This window comes from Ctenopharyngodon idella, chromosome 17 (genome assembly GCF_019924925.1).
Source record: "Ctenopharyngodon idella isolate HZGC_01 chromosome 17, HZGC01, whole genome shotgun sequence".
NCBI lineage: Eukaryota > Metazoa > Chordata > Actinopteri > Cypriniformes > Xenocyprididae > Ctenopharyngodon > Ctenopharyngodon idella.
Window position 1 is genome coordinate 33,220,801 of NC_067236.1, and position 20,574 is coordinate 33,241,374.

At 37.3% G+C, this 20,574-nt stretch overlaps 1 protein-coding gene across 1 annotated transcript in view; it reads right to left on the minus strand.

Moving 5' to 3' along the window:
• The window catches only part of esrrb (estrogen-related receptor beta), a 75,487-nt gene that overhangs the window by 34,103 nt on the left and 20,810 nt on the right, over positions 1-20,574 (minus strand). The window contains 3 exon segments of the mRNA XM_051866923.1: positions 6,046-6,162; positions 16,890-17,025; positions 17,027-17,312. Coding sequence (XP_051722883.1) covers positions 6,046-6,162; positions 16,890-17,025; positions 17,027-17,312 — 539 coding nt within the window.

A 20,574-nucleotide genomic window follows, 5' to 3' on the forward strand; every position in this document is an offset into this window, starting at 1 on the left:
AAAGCTTGATGGTTTAATGTCATTGCAATTTTACAGTTATACTTGAAATGCAAATAAAATTAATATACTCAATTTTCATATTTTACAGTGAAATATTACAATAGTGATACTTCTTATTATGTTTAGTATAATATTATTAATAATAATAATGACTACACTTACTATAGGGTAGGGTTTGGTTTAGGGTTAGTTGCATGTAATTATGCATAATTTACGGTTGATACTACAACTTACTTTTTTAAGGTTTAACTTAAAAAAGTAAGTTACCTGGTTGCCTTAAAATTTTGAGTTCATTTAAATTAAAAATTTGAATTAATACAATGAAGGTGATTGGAATAATCAGCAGAAACTCAAAATATGCTACCTGAACCACATTAATTAAATAAGTTGATTTGACAAAAGAAAAAATGTTATAATAACATTTTTTACAGTGCACTAATTACATGTAGCATGAAACAAGGACACTGTAAAATAGAGTGCTACCTATCCTTATTATTATTATTATTATTATTGATAGTCACATTTATATATAATCAAAACATTTTTGGCTAAATTGTGCAACCTAAACAAACAAGCCTTTTTAATGCATTTTAAATCACAATTTTTATATTAAAAAATTGCTATTTGATTTTCCCCTAATTCATGCAGCCCTAGTCAGAATGACATATGAGTGATTAAATGAAAACTTTTGAGTGCACTAACAATTTAAACTTATTGCTGTTGTGCATATAATATCACAAAAGACTGAAATTGTTAATAAGGCACTTAAAACGCAACAAACGCTCTTCTGACATACATCAGACAAACACTGAGACTGTTGTAAAGCAGGATTGCTAACAGTGCATCCAGTAGAACAACACATATTTCTCCATAGATTTTACGGCAGACAGAAATCAGAAGTCTTGATGTCGCTGGAGTATGTGAGAGACGTGAGAGCGAGTCTTGCGGGTTTAAAGAGTCTTTGGATTACGTCAGTGTAATCTCTCAATAGTATCTGTTCCTTTCTTCCCAGCTCCGATTCGCTTCCATTGATCAGAGGAAAAAAACCTGTAGTCCCTGACATTTGAGTCCTCTTATTGATCACTTCCTGTTTTGAGGGAATGAAGCGGGTCCAGGACGATGCAGTAAATCTCATCACTGAAAACATCCTGCGCTCAGACCGCCGGGCCTCTGCGCCTGATGAACTCTTTATCAGTTCGGAAATAATTCTATCATTACCGTTTGAAGTCATTTTTCTCTCCTCATGGTGTTTTTGTTGAGATCACATGATGAGCCCTGCACTGCTCAGTGAATTCTGGGTGATAAATACACCTGTGAATAGCTAAACACACGTTTTATAATAATCGCTTTGTTTATGTGTGAAATAAGGCTGCATTTACTTGATCAGAAATACAGTAAAACCAGTAATATTGTGAAATATTATTACAATGTAAAAAGCTGTTTTCTATGTGAATATGTGTTAAACTGTAATTTATCCCATCATTACTCCAGTCTTCAGTGTCACATGATCCTTCAGGAATCATTCTAATATGCTGATTTGACTAAAAAAGTCAGTTATCACATGACTTAACTAATCCTTGTCTCTATTAGAGATGCACTGCCGTCAGGTTTGTCTCTGGAAAGTTTCCTGTCCTGTAAAGTTATAATGAGGTGAGATGTTTCCATTGAGCGCGTGACCTTCGCTCGTCTCGGCAGCAGCTCACCGTCGTCTCCGGTCGGGCCGGTCGTACGGTGGACGGACGTGACCCTCTGCCTCGGTCTCATTTCCTTGTCGCCTTGAAAAGCCTGATTGATTTGGCGCTCACGTAGCGTCGCATCGGAGACAGACAGTGACCTTGCGATTGAGGAGGGACACGGGACGGACAACTAGAGGCCCTTTCACATCATCATATTCATTTGGAAACGCTGGTTAAACTGGATTAACACTAGTCAAGTTTGACTTCGAGGACTTACTCAGTAACTTGTGGACCAATAGTGAGGAAGTCAGGTTAAAAATGATCTTTCATGAGGAGCAGAGAACAAACCCAGCCTGTAGAAATGATCTGTTTGTGTGCTTACATACTGTACATCATCTAAGTCCTATTTTCAGTGCTGTTTGGGGTTGTTCTTATTGACTAATTATTATTATATTATATTATATTATATTATATTATATTATATTATATTATATTATCAGGGTTTCAACTTTCTATTCATCATTGACAGTTTCCACACAAATATGACTTTCAACATTGATAATAATCATAAATGTTTCTTGAGCAGCAAATCATCATATTAGAATGATTTCTGAAGGATCATGTGACACTGAAGACTGGAGTAATGATGCTGAAAATTCAGCTTTGATCACAGAAATAAATTACATTTTAAAATATATTCACATAGAAAACAGTTATTTTACATTGCAATATTTTTTTCCCAATTTTTACTGTATTTTTGATCAAATAAATGCAGCTTTGTTGAGCAGAAGACACATGCACTGATGTCAGTGCTTCGGTCTCCTCCTCCATCTTTTGCCTCGACACAGGTGATTCATTTCTGACAATCTCTCCCTATTTTCTGGGCTCTTATTCCTCCAGATAATATATTTGCATTAATTTTTCATCAGCTAGTAATGCGATTCATTCTCGGCGTCTCGTGCAGAGGAGAGATTCCGTTACTTCATTCAGCTCCATATAGACGGAAGCGCTTTCACAGGCACAGATGGATTGTGGGTGAACTACACCATTACAGACCTGTTTTAAATCCAGCCCACATGTTCTCATGTTACTCCTCCATACACATTAGTCTACATATGCTGCAAAAAATGACTGTTCTTACATATTTAAATCAAGATACATTTACTTGACAAGCAAATGACATCAGACATTAAGTTTATACTTAAAATAAGAAGAAAAAATTCTGCCAAAGGAGTAAAAGAAATGGCAACACTTTACAATAAGGTCCAATTAGTCAATATTAGTTAATGAATTAACTAACAATGATCAATACATTTGTTAAAGTATTTATTAATCAAAACCTTATTGCAAAGTGTTTTCATAAAAATAAACAAGATTATTTTTCTGACCTCACTGGCAGATATTGCTTCCTGTTTTAAGTTTAAACTCACTTCATTTTGATGATTTTTTCAGAAAGCAAGATGTTATTTTATGCCATTTTGCTTCTTTTGATTCAATAATGTTCCGATATTTGTACTGGAAAATAAGACAAAGATACTGAGGAAGAAAAAAAATTTTTTTGCAGTGTAATAACATGCACAAAAAGCAAAGGAAAAGTAAGAAAGGAAGAAATATCTGTGAGTGTATTTGATTGTCACCAATTTCCCACATGGCAGGACTTTAAAAAAGCATCCGCAGGAAGAGAGCTGAGATGTTCGGAAAACATTTAGCGGATCAATACGTCGGGGAGCGAGCGTGCGCTTTGGGACACGAGCCTTTCCAGCCGGAATACTGTTACACTTCTATTAGTCAGACGCACGGATCGACCTATTCAGCATATTTCTGTCTCTCTGCCCAACAGGCGCAATTATTTACTGCCGTGTTGCTCATGCGAGTGAGCGCGGGTCGTGCCAGCAGCGCCTCAGGTCCAGCGCGGCTTTGACACGAGGCCACCGGCGCGCCAGCCAACTACATTTACGGCTCTAACGCGGCTTGTGTGTCTCTGGCAAGAGCGCGGCTTCATCTGGCGCTCTGTGAAGCCTGATCGCTGACGTGTGTTTGATGAACTAGGCAGTCAGTAAAGATGCTTCACAGCATGTGGCTGATTTAAAGGCCAACAAATGACATTGCAACGTAACATGTGACCTAATGAAAGCACTGCTGAGGTGAACGCTCAAACATACTTCACACATGTACGTCGAAGCGGGGAAAGTCTGAACCGTGTTTCTCAAGAACCCCTGAAATCTGAAGATGACGGCGTCACATAATCTGTCCATGTTCATCTGTCTGATTTGATGAGCTTCTACTAAATGACAGATGAATCTGTCTGTAGAGTTTGATCAGACACATGACCTTTGACACAGAGCAACCCAACCTGCAGCGAATGTGAACGGACCCCGCTTTCTCTGACGGGCCCTGGGCCTCGCCTCATGCTTGGGGCGGCACTGCTTTGACGTCAACAACAAAACACACAGGAAGCGATTCTCCTCACTTTTTAAGTCTATTTATTGTACTGTTCTAACTATGTCCATTTATATGATCAGTCGAGTGGCAAGAGTTTCAGAAACTGATCAGATTGTTGCATAAATGCATTATTTGGATCATTTGAGGGAAAACAGAGCAGGGATAGTTCACCCAAAAATGAAAATTACCCCATGATTTACTCACCCTCAAGCCATCCTAGGTGTATATGACTATCTTCTTTCAGATGAACACAATCAGAGTTATATTAAAAATATTCTGGCTCTTCCAAGCTTTTTAATGGCATTTTTTTGAAGCCCAAAAAAAACCATCCATCCATCATAAATATAATCCATACGGCTCCAGGGGGTTAATAAAGGCCTTCTGAAGTGAAGAGATGGGTTTTTGTAAGAAAAATATCCATATTTAAAATGTTAATTATAATAACTAGCTTCCAGCAGATGACTGTACGCATCGATTTGCGGCGGAAGAGTGACCTCTGACCCGACGCATGACGTCTAAGACGTCTTATAAGTCTAAAACAAGAAATTTAAAAGAGAAATGTCAGAGGATTTCAATATAACAGAAGAGGAGCTTGAGTTTGTTGCCCAGCACTATTTGTTTGAACAGCGAGATGCGTCTAAGCTTACGATACTCCTACATCTCCTACATTTAAAGCTTTAAATATGGATATTTTTCTTACACAAATGCATCGCTTCACTTCAGAAGGCCTTTATTAACCCTCTCATCCTCTATTCACTGCCATTACAAAGCTTGAAAGAGCCAGGACATTATTTAATATAACTCTGATTGTGTTTGATTGAAAGAATACACCTAGGATGGCAAATCAAGTAAATCATAAGGGGTAATTTTCATTTTTTGGTGAACTAACCCTTTAAGACCAATAAAAGCAAATATATATAGTTTGATTTTGAGGTTTAGACTTGAATCTAAACCAAACACAAACTCTAACGCTTAGACTGGGCTTATACTAACCCTAATCGATCTAACCCTGGACAAAGTTAAATAAACTGACCAGATATTCGGCTTGGAGGATTAGAAGGAAAACTATTTTAATATCATTGACATACTATTATAGTTTTTTTTTAATATGTTGATTTTTTTTTTTTTATTTTAGCTAAAGTTTTAGTTATTTTATTGTGTGTTTTTTGTCTTTTTTATTACTGTATATATATATATATATATATATATTTTTTTTTTAGTTATTTTAGTAGATCAAATTAAACAAAATTAAAATGAGAAATATTGCTTTAGGTGCTAGCCGAAAGTAGTTTTTTTTTTTATAAGTTTTTTATACGTTTTTTTTAAATATATTTTATTTCAGTTAAAGTTTATTTAGTAACACTTTACATTAAGGTCCTATTAGTTAATGGATTAACTAACTTTAACTAACATTGTGTTTATTCACTGTTGTTGATGTTAGATAGTAAAAATATATATAAAAAAAAAAAAAAAAAAACAGTAAATAAAAATTATGGTTACACTTTATTTTAATGTGTCTCTATTACTGTGTAATTATACATATAAGTACTGAATAATATTAAGTACATGTACTTACTTTAGGGTTAGGGTAGGATTAGGGTTTGGTTTAGGGTTAATAGGATGTAATTATGCCTAATTTATGGTTATTACTATAGTAAATACATGTAACGTGTAACAAGGACACATTAAAATAAAGTGTTACCAAATTTTTTTTAAAGTTAACGAATGAAACCTTATTGTAAAGTGTTACTATTTCTTTTGCTTTTTGTTTTTTATGGTTTTAGTTAACTATAATAACCCTGGAACAAAAATTGATAAAGAGGATTAAGTAAAACGAAGTGATCGGCCCTTTCGCAAGCATGCATTTCTCCATCCTTCCGAAGCGAACGAGGCATCTGTCCTTTCAAAACCCAGTGGAGCTCCTCACCTTCCTTCAGCATGCCCACTTTCAGACACTTCATGAAGCGGCACGCCTGACAGGACTTGCGTCTTCTTTTGGTGATCTCGCACTCATTGGTGGCCGGACAGCTGTACTCGATGTTACCTGGTGGGAGACAAAGAAAAGAGAGCGTGAGGCACTTCTTCTGCTCGCTGTCCAAAAATAACCCAACCAAAACAAGCTAATGCAGGAGAGTTTTACAGCGCCGCACTGCATCCATCAAAGCCATCAAAAGAACGCTCTATAAATCACTTTATTTATAAAATCATCTTTTACTCAATTTGATAAATTGCTTGTGGCCGTGAGACACTGCAGAACAGGGACAGCGTGTGCTGGAGAGATGAAGAAACATGAGGCAACAAAACAGATGAGACAGGATTCAAAACAAAAGATCCCGACGCTTCTGTTCAAATCACACCTCACCAAATTACATTCACAAATTCAGAGTGCATTTTCAGCGGCACGGGCGCTTCACGTAACGAAACCGAGGCCACTTTTGCTGCGGCGCGGGCCGCTCGCTATTTACATGGAGAATATAACCAGCTACTGATACATTATTCAAGCTGAGCACTTCAGCGCTTGATACCTGCACAATAAAAGAGCCGTTTGAGTCGCATTGTGAGAGTAACAATAGGCAAAGTGCTTGATATACTCCGCCATTCTGCTTGTGTCCATGTACATTTAACTGCGGCGAGGCATTTCAATTAGGACATGTATGGGTAATGGCAGGAGAGAAGCCTAAATGCAGAATGACAGTCGGCAGACAGCGCTCTTGTTCTCGTGCGAGCGTGTGGTTTGAATGTCTATGCGCTCGCTCAATTTATTCAGGGCTGTCTTGATCGCTGAAGACGGTGTGGTGAATAAAAACATACTGTACAGCAGAGGAAAATAATAGCGAGTGCAGGATACCACCGGGATTTACCAGAAAAAGAACTTTATCTCTGTATGACAGTGTCGATGAGTGTGTAACTTATAAACAGTCACCATGAAATCAAATTTGATGGAATATTGCAGTGTTTATTCTAAATGATTTATCGATGCACATCATTGTTGTTTTAAATTCATGTTCCTCGTAATCTTGAATCAGAATATCTTCTCCTCCCTCTTGCAGCATCTCTTCTCTTCTCTGATGATGAGGGCGGGGCAACCTGTCACTCACATGAGATCCACCAATAGCAAACCACAACCATCCAATCAATTCCCCACAGACAAAATCAAGCCCCGCCATACATTTGTTCTTGTTCACTCGGCTATATGACACAATAGAGAAGAAAACAACTTCCATTTTATGACGACTTTAAAGGGGTAATGAACTGCATTGTGTTATTGTTTTAAAATGTTTCCTGGGGTGCACATATATGTATGCCTTTTACACCAAAAATCATCATAATTTAGAAATAAAAGGCATTTTTCCTACAATGATTTTATCCCTCTGATTTCAACGCTCTGTGTCTGCTGTGAGACTTCAGTGTAAATGCCCACTGCTGTGATTGACTGACATCTTTCCATTTGAAATAGCTAATTGTTGCTCTCTCGAAAACTTTTAGCACATTTTTACTATTACAGCTCTCAAGGTTAACTAATCGTGAAAAGTGTTGATTATAGCATTAAATTTAGATCGTGGCATGAAAGGTTGCAGTGATGAACATTGTAGTCGATCACAGACATGTTGTTGAGCTCATGAAAGCAGTGATCTCGTCATTGAAACTCAATTTCTGCACACTAACGAATGCTTTTTTTTATCATAACTAACAGTGCAAACGTGATGTAACTAAGAGATTCATTGAATATAACGGGAGTTTTGGTCACTAATAAACTCGCTCTGTTTGATTGACAGCTCCAGCGACTGTAAAGGGAGCGTTCTTAGATCACTTTCTACATATAATTTAATCACTGTTTGAATAACAGATTATTTTCATCCTACTAAGAGAAACAAGGTGAAGTTGAACGTTTAGTCACTGGTTTGATTTACTGACACACAGACAAAGATCATCTGACTGTACATGAATCATTAATATCAGATCAGGCATTAGAATTAACACAGTTACTGACATGTTGTTGCATTACTGTCGAGTCTATATTGTAAAAGTCTGTTTGCAAAGCCTGCGCAGAAATGATTGATTTACCAAAGAATCCACAGTGAAATGTACCGAATACAAATAAATAAAGCTCAACTGAGACATTCACATTGTTGAAAATAAATAACCATATTCCTAGCATTAGGATCCTTTGAAAGGTAATGTTATTTTAGTCCTGTATCGCTCTTCTCTCCTCCTCATCTCACTAACACACCAGTGGGCGGGGCTAACGTTGCAGTGATGAAGTAGGCGTTGATTTCTTCTGTGGAGGCGGAGTTTCATCTATCTATAGACACATTACAGGATCAGTCGTTCTCTGGGTCTGGTGTCAATAAAAGCTTTTATTGGACTAACAAGGAAGTTTTCAGTTCTGAAACTTACAGGATATTCTCATAGTACAATGACCTCTTATATATCAAAAGCTCAAGGAAAAGTTGATTTCTCAGTTCATGACCCCTTTAAATAGTGCAGCTTTTGGTTCAACGCGGCAAAATTAAATATGGTGGTTCTGGAAGTACAAGTGCATTTTAGGTCTTCACATTTAACTCTATTAGTGTAAACGTAACTGTTTAATTTTCTGCTGTCTCTCTAATTAAAAACCCCTGATTTTGTGCTAATTATAGCTCTGATTATCTATGAAAGCTACAAAATAACAAAATAAAAAAGGTAATTCTAATAAAAATTCTTTTTATATCACAATTCTGAGTTAATATCTCTCAATTCAAAGAAAAAAGTCTGAATTGTGAGATAAAAAGCCACAATTATCTTTTTTAATTTTGCTATTCCAGAGTGGAAACAAACTTCTATAATTATCAAATTATATAAACACTATATAACACAAAATATTAGTGGTTGAGCCAATGCTGAGATTAATTTATCCAACATAATATTTACTAAATTACAAATAAATAATTTGAAAATGAATCAGTATGGAAAAAATAAAGAAATGGTTGGGAGATACTGTGCATCTGTGCTCAGGCGCTAGCATTTTCGAAATAAAAGTCCCATTTCCCACACTTTCAGGCCAAACTAGGTAATTAATAAACGCCAAATATCTTGCCAATGTATTGATTGACGACTAGTCAAGTCAGCATTATTTCTATAGTGCTTTATACAATATATATTGTTTCAAAGCAGCTTCAAAGTAATAAAACAGGAAAATAACAGTGTTAATGTTGTAAAGATAATCATTTATAAAGCAAATGAAATTTCAGCCGTAAAGCTGTTCTACAGAAGACAATAGTGTCGTTATTCATCTCAATATAGTTCAAATTTTGTTCTCATCTGACAGTGTAGGTGCTTTTAATCGATGATTTTACTGAATAATTGTCTTTTAAACCACACTACAAATGACATTTATTATAATTTCTACATTTTATTTTATTTATAAGAAGCTTCAATGTGAAAAACTACTTGTAGTTTACAACTATTTTTTTTTTGTTGTTGTTGTTGTTTTTTACAAAAGATAAGCAGTTGAACTATTTTCTATCTATCAGCATCACTGCTGTAAAGCTTTCTTACAGGTTTCTCGGGAACAATTCTTACTTATTTAATGAATTATTTATGCCTTTATTTATTGCAATGGATTAGTAGAGATAATGTTGAAGCAGTTGTACTGTAAAGATAGTAATGAACAGGTCAGTAACCTCATATAAAGAGCCTGTAGATCATCAGCCTTCTTCTGCTTTCTGAAATATTCCACAAACGCTTCCATCCCCCATTCCCAACTTATGCAATTATGTTAACATTATTGCACAGATCAAGCGGAGGGTCCCAAGATATATTAAATAATTAGAAATTCACCCTTTTATCTGGGTTATACAAATCAGTATGCAAATGTAGCAGATCTCTTTGGGTTTGGGGTAAATAAAGGTGTGAAAATGAATGTGATAAAGTCTGATTGCACCTCTTCCTGTTTTCCCATTTGTTGTCACGAGCAACTAAACAGCCCTAATCAAACACATTTCCTGTGCGATTCCACGTTTTGATTCATGAATTGGTTTTCCCACAGCTAGAATGAGCAGAGACTCATTCCTCATTTATCCTATCATATTTTCTGGAGAAGGAAAGGCTGAAACTTCCTATTCTGGGATGCGTCCCTGTGGGATCATTACGGCAGGATACGTCTTGAATTGCAGTGTTGGTAAGCGTATCCCGGCTGTCTGATTGGCACTCTGTGTGCGGAAGAGTCGAGCCACCGTTCCATCAGGAGACTGATGGCTCTTATTCCCTCTGAAATACGCTCCTACTCTCACGTAGACACACCTTCGGCTCTCGGCATAAGGTCTGGTCCACATCGCAGATGATTCTGACCTCTTCCTGTCTGGACCAGTTTGAATAAGCTGCGATGTGGAACAGACCTTATGCTTAAGTTACATTGAGAATATCTTCTCCTCCCTCTTGCAGCGACATCTCCTCTCTTCTCTGATGACGTGGGCGGGGCAACCTGTCACTCACATGAGATCCACCAATAGCAAACCACAACCATCCAATCAATTCCCCACAGACAAAATCAAGCCCCGCCCTACATTTGTTCTTGTTCCTCAAGCGTTTATTTGTAATCAAGAGGCGACACTTAGAAATGATGCAATACAGAAGACGAGTGTGCAATCGCTTCAGTTTCAGAATGGATCTACTCAGAGGTCCTATAAAAGTTATATTTTTAAAATAAAAAGTCTTGGGATTGGAGAAGACAAATAAAGGTTTTTTTTTTTACCTTCTCAACATTTATCTGCTGTAATTTCTTTGATGGTTTTTCAGGAGCGGTGCCAGACCATGGTTTGGGGAGAGACTCGGGTCAAGTAAGTAAATTACAGTAAAATGGAAGGTCTTCCTCATCAAAATCTAAACTGACTTTTACAGGCTTCCTGTCAGGCTCCATTACTTCATAGAAGAAAGAGATGGAGCTCTCATACAACTTTACACCTGTGTTGAGAATGGGCTCAGGAAGAGGTGCACGGAGGTGTCGGGTGGGTCACGATGGTCATGAACGGACGGTGAGTGGAGATGACGTGAATTCAGACCAGCTCAGACTGAGGGAAATATCACCATGTGTTCGGTGGAGGGTCGAAATAAACAAAGCAAAAGTGACTGCTGACTGAACGCCTTTAGTGAAAGCAAACCTTAACACTAACCAACCTGATCTTGTTAGTCTCTGTATGCATGTACTTGTACAGAAAGTGTACACATCCATATTTATCTTTAGATAGACACTGATTTATACAATATCAGCTTCTAAATTGTAAACTGTAAAACATTTTTACCACTTTAGAGCATAAACAACATCTGCAAAGTTACGACGCTCAAAGTTCAATGCAAAGGGAGATATTTTCATTTACAGAAATCGCTTTTTAAGGACTACAAGAAACCGCTGGTAGGGACTACAACGAGCTTCTTCCTGGGTTAGTGACATCACTAACCCTAAAATTTACATAAACCCCGCCCCTGAGAACACACAACAAAGGGGGTGAGGCCATGTTGGGCTGCTTTAGAGAAGAGGAAGAGTTGTTGTAGTAGAGTGTTGTTGTCATGCCGTCATTTTACGCCGGACTGCTTCGCAAACGAGGGTCAATTCAACACTGGATTTGCACAAAAGATTAACATGATGGCACATGCTAGTGGATGAGTTGAATCAACTCCACAGCAACTACATAAATTTATCCACTAACCATTCAGAAATGTCCAGTTTCATTCTAAAAGTTGTAACTTCTTCCTGAGTCTCTCCATCAGTGTCGACTCCGGTTTGAACAATGTAAGGCTGAACACCGTTACTGACAATCCTCATTTTGGCTGCGTGAGATTCTCCAGCTTTGTTGTTGTTGAGCGACCGAAGCGTGAGCTGTTAAAGCTCCGCTCTCTTCTGGAAAGGGGGCCGGGAGCAGCAGCTCATTTGCATTTAAAGGGACACACACAAAAACTGCGTGTTTTTGCTCACACCCAAATAGGGGCAAATTTGACAAGCTATAATAAATGATCTGTTGGGTATTTTGAGCTGAAACTTCACAGACACATTCTGGGGACACCAGAGACTTATATTACATCTTGTGAAAAGGGGCATTATAGGTCACCTTTAACTAACAATAAGCCATACATTTGTTTAAGTATTTATTCATCAAAAATACAACTGTTCATGTCAGCTCAGGTCCATTAAATAATGTTAACAGAAACAACTTGTAATTTTATTAATGTATTAATAAATGAATTAGCATTAACTGAGATTAATCAATGCTTTAGGAGTATTTTTATTGTTAGTTTATATACTGTATTTAACTAATGTTAACTAATAGAAAGCTTCCCAGCTAACAGAGAATGTTATGTCAATGGTATGAACAAACGTTCTTCTAGTAACATTAATAGAACATTTGTTCAAAGTTATCTGGTCTATAAGAATGCTCTCAAAACGTTAGAACAAAAACATTATTTATTCATTTTTTTTTCCTTAAAAATTTAGTTGGACGTTCTTTTAATGTTTTTAAAACGTTACTACTTGTTTCAGAACATTCAGAGAACATTCAAAATTAACGTTCACATAATGTTTGCCAAATGATAAAATGGAATGTTGCCTTAATGTTCACATAACCGAGAAAAAATGTTTTTAAAACATTTAACAAACATTAACGTAAAACGTTCTTTTGTTAGCTGGTTTATTATAAAGTGTTACCAACTTTATTTATACAGTTTTTCTGAACTTTTCCTGTTGGGTCTGACATGTTCAGCAGTTGTTCTTGCGTTAAGACTGATCACAGTCGGGATGGAAACCCTGTTATTTACTTACTTAATCACATCTAATCCACATCTCTTATGCCTCTTTTCTTGTCTTCTGTCAAAAGCTCATCATCTGCCCTATTCTTCCTCCTCTCGTTATCTCAACCTGCCCTTGTCTCTTCCTGCCTAAAATCCTCCCTCGTTCTTCCAGAGCCTTTCGTCTGCTTATTATGCCATTAGTCGTCCGGCTCTTGCACGAGACAAAAACGAGTCCCTCTTCAATCTAAAGAAAGTCCTCCGTTTCTTCCCCTCCTTCCTGGCCGCGGCTGAAATTACCCGGCGACGCGTGCCTGCGTTTCTAATTGCGCCGGTCGTCCCCGGAGACGAGCCCCTCCCCCCGGCCTAATGAAAAGGCTCGGCCTTAATTACTCCTGCTGAACGCTGATTGTTATTGACAAAACTCCTGTGGCTCGGACAAACGGCTCTAGATTAGCTCCATTACAGGCAGCGCTCCAAGAGGAAGAACAGAGCGATAGAGGGGGGAAATTGCCATCTGACAATACAAAGTGAGGAGGGGGGGGGCGCTTTCTTTCTTTCGTGTAACTCTCCTCCTCTTAATTCTGCTCATTCGTTCGAGTGTCTCGTCGCGAGCGCTTTTGTGCATCTGTCTGTGTTTTTAAAGCCAGACTCTAAATATGTGACTTGAGGCACGCCGCTCGTGTTTCGGTGAGCGCAAATAGCAGCGTTTTGGACGAGTTGTGCTTGTTTGCTTCACAAAGGTACATAAACTGTTTAAAGCCGATACAACGCAGCCAATGTCAACGTCCACCGCGAGTGTTTAAACACCTGACGGCCGTGAAAGTTTGGGGATTTTGATGTTGTGTTTGTGTCACTGATGGGCAGAAATCTCAGTGATTCAGAGTGTCGTAATTCACGCTGAAGATAAATAAATACTTTACTTTAACCCTGTAAAGCCTGACATATGAAATAATAGTCTAATTTTTGTAAATACTGAACCTTTAGACAAAGTATAAAAAATAGCTTTTATGGCTCATATAGTCTGATATAGTGAGAATATGGAGGAAAAAACAGCTCAGTTTTATTCAGAGGCCCAAACTGAGCAAAAATATGCAGTTTGCTGCAGATGCTGATATTAATATGAACAGAAAGTTAGATGAAATTCTGATGCTTGCAAATCAATGAGATCTTTATAACAGTATATCATATGCATATAAATATATGACATGAACATAATGCAATGCAATACAATGATGATTGAGAGATGAACAAATAAACTTTCCTCAAAAGATGATCATCATATTTGATATTCATTTTTCTATAAAATGATGTCTGGATAACCAGTTGAAATATTACTAACAATATTAAAGTTGTTCTTACATTTACTTGATAAAATCAGTGCAGATTTCACAGCAGAAAGACACGTGAAGCATGAATGAATGAATGTGAGCATTGGGTAATGTTATGAAATAAATTTTTAAGGTTTATAATATCAGTCATAGCAGTGTGACTGGTGTTGCTCAGCATCTCTCTCTCTCTCTCTCTCTCTCTCTCTCTCTCTCTCTCTCTCTCTCTCTCTCTCTCTCACACACACACACACACACACACACACACAGTGATGCCCATGTGATCAGTATCTGGTTCAGAACACACTCTGTGTCAGTCCGATATGACAGTGTGATGCTGCTCGTCTGTTGTGACCCTGAACATCATGATGCACAACAGAAACCTCTGCATTAGAGTGTCACTCCACAGAAAGCACCATATTTATCCACACAGATAACTTCTCTGTCTGCTCTCTGCTTTGAATGAAACATGTCTTGTTTAATTTTTTTATTTTTTTTCACTTCAAAGCAGCTTAAATTAACACATTATTTTATGAAGAGTTTTGTTTTAGCAAGTAAATCCACAAGTCGATGAATACTGCATTTTTGTAAAATTATTTATGCATTTTAGCATCATTCAGATTTTCATTTTAGTAAATTTGCTTTTTTAAAAACATCTATATAGTTTTTATTAATTTTTATTTGTTTTAGTTTTATTTATTTTAAATTAAATGAAAATGATGTTTAAATGTTTAAAATGTTTACATTTTTTTAATATTTTATTTTATTTCTGTTAAAATTTATTTTATTTTATTTCAAGCAATTTTATTTATTTATGTTTGTTTATATATTTTTTAAGATTTGTGTTTTAGTAAACTATAATAACCCTGCTTTGTGACCGAAATTCAGAGTCTACACACATTTCTGCTACATTTTACGTGTTTTTACACAACCGTTTGCAGAAACCACCATGCTAGCATCTGATTGTCTTTCTTCCACACTGGTCTTGTATTTTGGTAAAAAACCAAATCAAGTCTAATGGCCCGTTCACACAAAGGACAATAACTATAATGATAAAGATATATTTCCAAAAAGTAGTTTCACAACATTTTTTTTCCAGCTGATTAACGATAAAAACATTGACAGCCAATCAGAATCCATCCTGCTTTAAAGGGATAGTTCACCCAAAAATGAAAATTACCCCATGATTTACTCACCCTCAAGCCATCCTAGGTGTACATGACTATCTTCTTTCAGATGAACACAATCAGAGATATATTTAAAAATCATCTTTGCTCTTCCAAGCTTTATAATGGCGGTAAATAGGGGACGTGTTTTGAAGCCAAAAAAAAGTGCATCCATCCATCATAAATATAATCCATATGGCTCCAGGGGGTTAATAAAGGCCTTCTGAAGCGAAGCGATGGGTTTTTGTGAGAAAAATATCCATATTTACCGAAAGACGGCCGTACGCATTGATTTGCGCCAAAACAATAACCCCTGACCTGACTCATGACGCAATGATGATTGTGGAAGATCAGAGGATAGAGCATTAGAATTAGAAGTCTAAAACAATAATTTTTAAAGAGAAATGTCAGAGGATTTCGATATAAGAGAAGAGGAGCTTGAGTTTGTACCCCAGCCATATTTGTTTGAATCGTGAGAGGCGTCTAAGCTTACGATACTCCTACATCTTGCGTCATACATAGCTTCAGTTGCCCCAAGTCGACTTGTATGCGTACAATCGTCTGGCGGAAGCTAGTTATTTTAGTTTATAAAGTTTTAAATATGGATATTTTTCTTACAAGAACCCATCTCTTCGCTTCAGAAGGCCTTTATTAACCCCCTGGAGCCGTATTGATTATATTTATGATGGATGGATGCATTTATTTTGTCCCCCGTTCACTACCATTATAAATCTTGGAAGAGCCAGGATATTTTTTAAATATATCTCTGATTGTGTTCGTCTGAAAGAAGATAGTCATAAACACCTAGGATGGCTTGAGGGTGAGTAAATTTTTGGTAAACTAACCCTTTAAAGACACTGAGCATTTAAAGAGGCAGATGACAAAACTACAGTGCACACTTAAAATAAACAGAACAATATCGTCTGCTGGTGTGGAAGTTAATAACGTTATCTTTATCTTTATAGTTATAGATCTTGATGTGAGCGGGTCTTTACAGTGCTTTACATGTCAGTCAAATGGTCTCTTCCTGTATAACAGGTCAGCTCTCGTCCAAAATGGGACACATTATGGACTTTACACCATTAGTCAAAATCTGGCCATGTGAAACGCTTTGGTTTGTCCATTCTGTGCTGTAGTGAGAAGAGAGGGCTATTTCATCCGCTCTTACTGCCTTCTGGTCAGTGTGGTCATCTGATCATATGTCTCTGTAACAGTAAACCTTGTATAGGCGATCAGATGGATTGATTACTAGAACGTCACCGCTGGCGCCACACCATACATTACTACATCCAAGTCATGATGATATGTCAATACGCACAATGTCTTTTTATTGACAATTGGCCATTGTTTCTCATTCTCAGAATAAGTTCATAGTGACATTTTAGTTTGCTGCTTTACTTTATATGAAAATATGAGGTGTTTTGATAAAATAAAATGCAGTCTTGAGGAACAGAAGAAACTTCTTACAGAAATCATAATTATTTCAAACCACCAACATACAGCACACGCAGAAGGAATACCTTGTATTGTTCTCTTGAAAAAGGCCTTGCAGGCTTCACAGGACGCCACGCCGTAGTGATACCCCGACGCGATGTCTCCGCACACCAGGCACAGGCGCTTGGGGATGGAGTTGAGCATGTACTCGCATTTGATGGAGCCAGGGGTCGTCCAGCAGCGTGCTGGAGCAGTCCTCGTAGCGTTTGCGGCAGGCGCTCCCCGCCGCGCTCAGCGGCCCGCCCGCCGTGAACATGGGCGGAGAGTCCAGGCCGTTGGAGTGGCTGTTGATGGCGCTGGCGTAGCCGCCGCTGGCGTCCGAATGCGCGCCGGGACTGGGATGGCTGGCCGTGTCCACCAGAGAGGACGGACTGGAGGGCTCTGTCTTGATGTAGGAGCCACAGCTGGACGTCATGTGCCGCTCCTCAGCGGCCATCCTGTTCAGCAGCCTGGAAGACAGACAGAGACGTGAGGTGAAGGACGCCCGATGTGGTGCCAGATCAACAGTATCAGGTGCATTTTCTGTAAACACGTCGTCACCAGTAACTCAACAAAACCCACACTGCATATCAATTCATACAGTGCATTAGGGCTGAACGATGATGGTTAAAATGGGATAATTTTGTCGAAGGACAATAACTATAATGATTCTCTATTTCTATGAGAATAGTGAAGTCCACAGCTATAACGATACAGAGGAATGAATCACTTTCAGAGCTAATGAACTATAAAAACACTGACAGCCAATCAGAATCCACTGAGCATTTAAAGTGACCAACGCCAAAACTGCAGTGCGCTTATAATAAACGATTTTGCGTGTTGGTGTGGACTCTAATACTGTAATTTTTGTCTTTATCTTTAAAGTCCCCCTGTAGTCCCTTAAAGTCCCTTAAAACTCATCTTTGATCACCAAAATGACATATTTAAACGTTTTTTTTTCTGTGAAAAATTCTTCATGCCTTAAAATGTAATTCTACACCCCTGCCTGATTTAATATACGTGAATCAATGAATATGCAAATTAGCTCCGCCTCCACTTGCTCACGCCAGCTCAGAGATGAATTCGCTCAACTTACTGAGGTAAACGCTGCACAATGGTATCGCACTTTACAACGTCGGACACATAACGGTAATTAATATGATTAGCCTTTTGCTTGACTATGTTATCAAACAGCTAATAATGTGTTGCTAATGTTACACAAACCATGTTCCTGTTTGCCATCTCAGTCTGTCTTCTACAAATCAGTATCCTTAGAAACACTTTGAACAACTCAGAACGTCAGTGGAGAAAGGCATATAGTTCATCATAACATCGTAATATACATCATACACCACTATACTGCTAAATCTACACGATTTTTCAAATCAACAGAAAAATACACTGGGATAACCTGGCTTCTCTTGAGACTCCCCTGCTAGTTCGCTGTTAATGATATGCTAAACCCGACGGCACGTTGGCGTGATTGGTTACAAGGTAGTTTGTGACGTCAGAAACACCAGCGATTTCTGATTGCGGGTTTGTGACTGTTTTTAGTTTACTGCAGTTTTAAGGAGAAAATACTCAGCAATGATGTAAGACATGGTTTGTCTTAAAGCATATTAAAAACACCACATAGATATATAAACAACATTAAAAACTTGATTTTCACCACAGGGGGACTTTAAAGTTATTATTCATTGTGTGAATGCCCTTTAAATCATTATTGTAGGTGTAACGGTACATGTATCCCAAAGACGATGAATACAGTCAGTCACAGGCGATCGATTCAAACTCCAATCCAGAAGGGGGCGCGTGTGGAAATACAATGCTATTTGCTAACCGGCACAACAGGAAAAAGCGCAGAAGAAGATGAATAGATCTATGCATAGATATGTTTACGTGAAATCTCTCAACCAGTGTTTCAGCCGCGGAAAAACATCAATAAAACAGTGAGAAATATTATACATGAGAATAATATCTCACGTAGCATTACATTTACCTCAGGCAAGTCATTTAGTCTCCACAGCATGTTAGTTCACTAGAGGAGCATTTCACTAAATATATGCACTATATTACCTTATATATTCATTATATTTACTTTACCTGTTAGTAATGTCTTAATTATTTAATATGTTCAAATAAATTTGTTGTGAAAACAAGTTATGACAGTAACTGAGTAAATGATCATATTTCAAAAATGAATTGGAGTAGAAAAATAAATTTTACTCTCCACATTATGAAAACTGGTACAACCTCAAAAAACTTCTCTCAAAGATAAAACAGTTACATTTCTAATATTCATTGCAGTAATTCCAAAATATGCTGTTTAATATTTAATATGCACTTTATTTTACAGTATGTGCTCTTACATGCTCTTACAGTGTTCTTACCTAAGACAAGTACTGGGTAATATTAGGGAACTACATGGGTTAAGGTTAGTTTTAGGGTTAGTCCCTAGTTATTACCCAGTTATTGTAATTACTATAATAAGTATGTAGTATGTACACACGGAACAGGACTGTAAAATAAAGCGTTATGTTTTAAAAAAGACTTTGTATAGTAGCACAGAGGTTGCATAAGTGTATTTATTCAGCAACCACAATCGCAGACAACATAGTTGAGATTCATGTTTGGTTTTATTAGAGTTTTTATGAAGGTTTCCTCGCAGATTTAGTCACAACAAACAGCCTCGTGAAGGAAAACATACTGGCTGTATCACACTTTCATTTATCGCAATGGTTTATATTGCAGTGTTTACATGATGCAACCTAGAGAAAAGCTCTGATTGGGGGATTTAAATGCTCGATATCTGGCAACCCCAAGCATCTATAGACATGTTACCAATGCAAGACAACGGAAACGCCAAATGAAAACAATATTTTCAGGATAAATAACCAGTGGGCCAGTACTGCAGATGATTGTTTAATTCATCGAGAAATCGTGATTGCAATTAAAATATGAATCATTGTGCAACAAATATTAACTTTGAATAAGGTCCTTAAAAATAAATATTTTTTTGCAAGATTATGAATTTCATCTCACATCAAGACAAATACCACTGACACTTATCTGAATATTTCTCTTCATGCTTATAGATGTTAGGATTGCTGTAGCAAATCAAATCAGTCCAATACTGTGACAAGTGGTACAACAATATTGGAGAATAGCTGCAGAATAATCAATTATTTCAGGCCACAACAATCAGAAGAAAGTTCGGCATCACTTGAAGCCTTTATGTAGATTTAGATATTCATAATTTACGTTGTAATGCATTATATCTTTTCATAAATAATTGTAACCAAAGTTAAAATGCATTAGCAGATTCCTTGTTGCATCTGAAATTGGTTGTATGTCATGTGTTTTAATGCACTATTTCTAAAGGTGTAACAATTAATAGATTATAATAGTACTATAATGTATTATAACTGTGGTTACAGTTATTCATGAGATCATACAAGGCGTAATTAATGCATTAAAAATACTTCTATAATGCATTATATATAATGGCTTCAAGTGAAGTGTTCTGCAGGAATTCCAGCGTCTTTTGAATGCTTCACTATTACAGACAGCACCGTCAACAACATGTGAAACGGACAGAGCATTATTTATGTCACCCAGCCTATAAATAATGAGCGTTACAGGGTGTCGCAGGGGTCATGACGGGGTCACACACAGCTGTTTTAGGTATGGCGGCCAGAGCTTCCCTTGATCCCATACAAATCATGTCGTCAG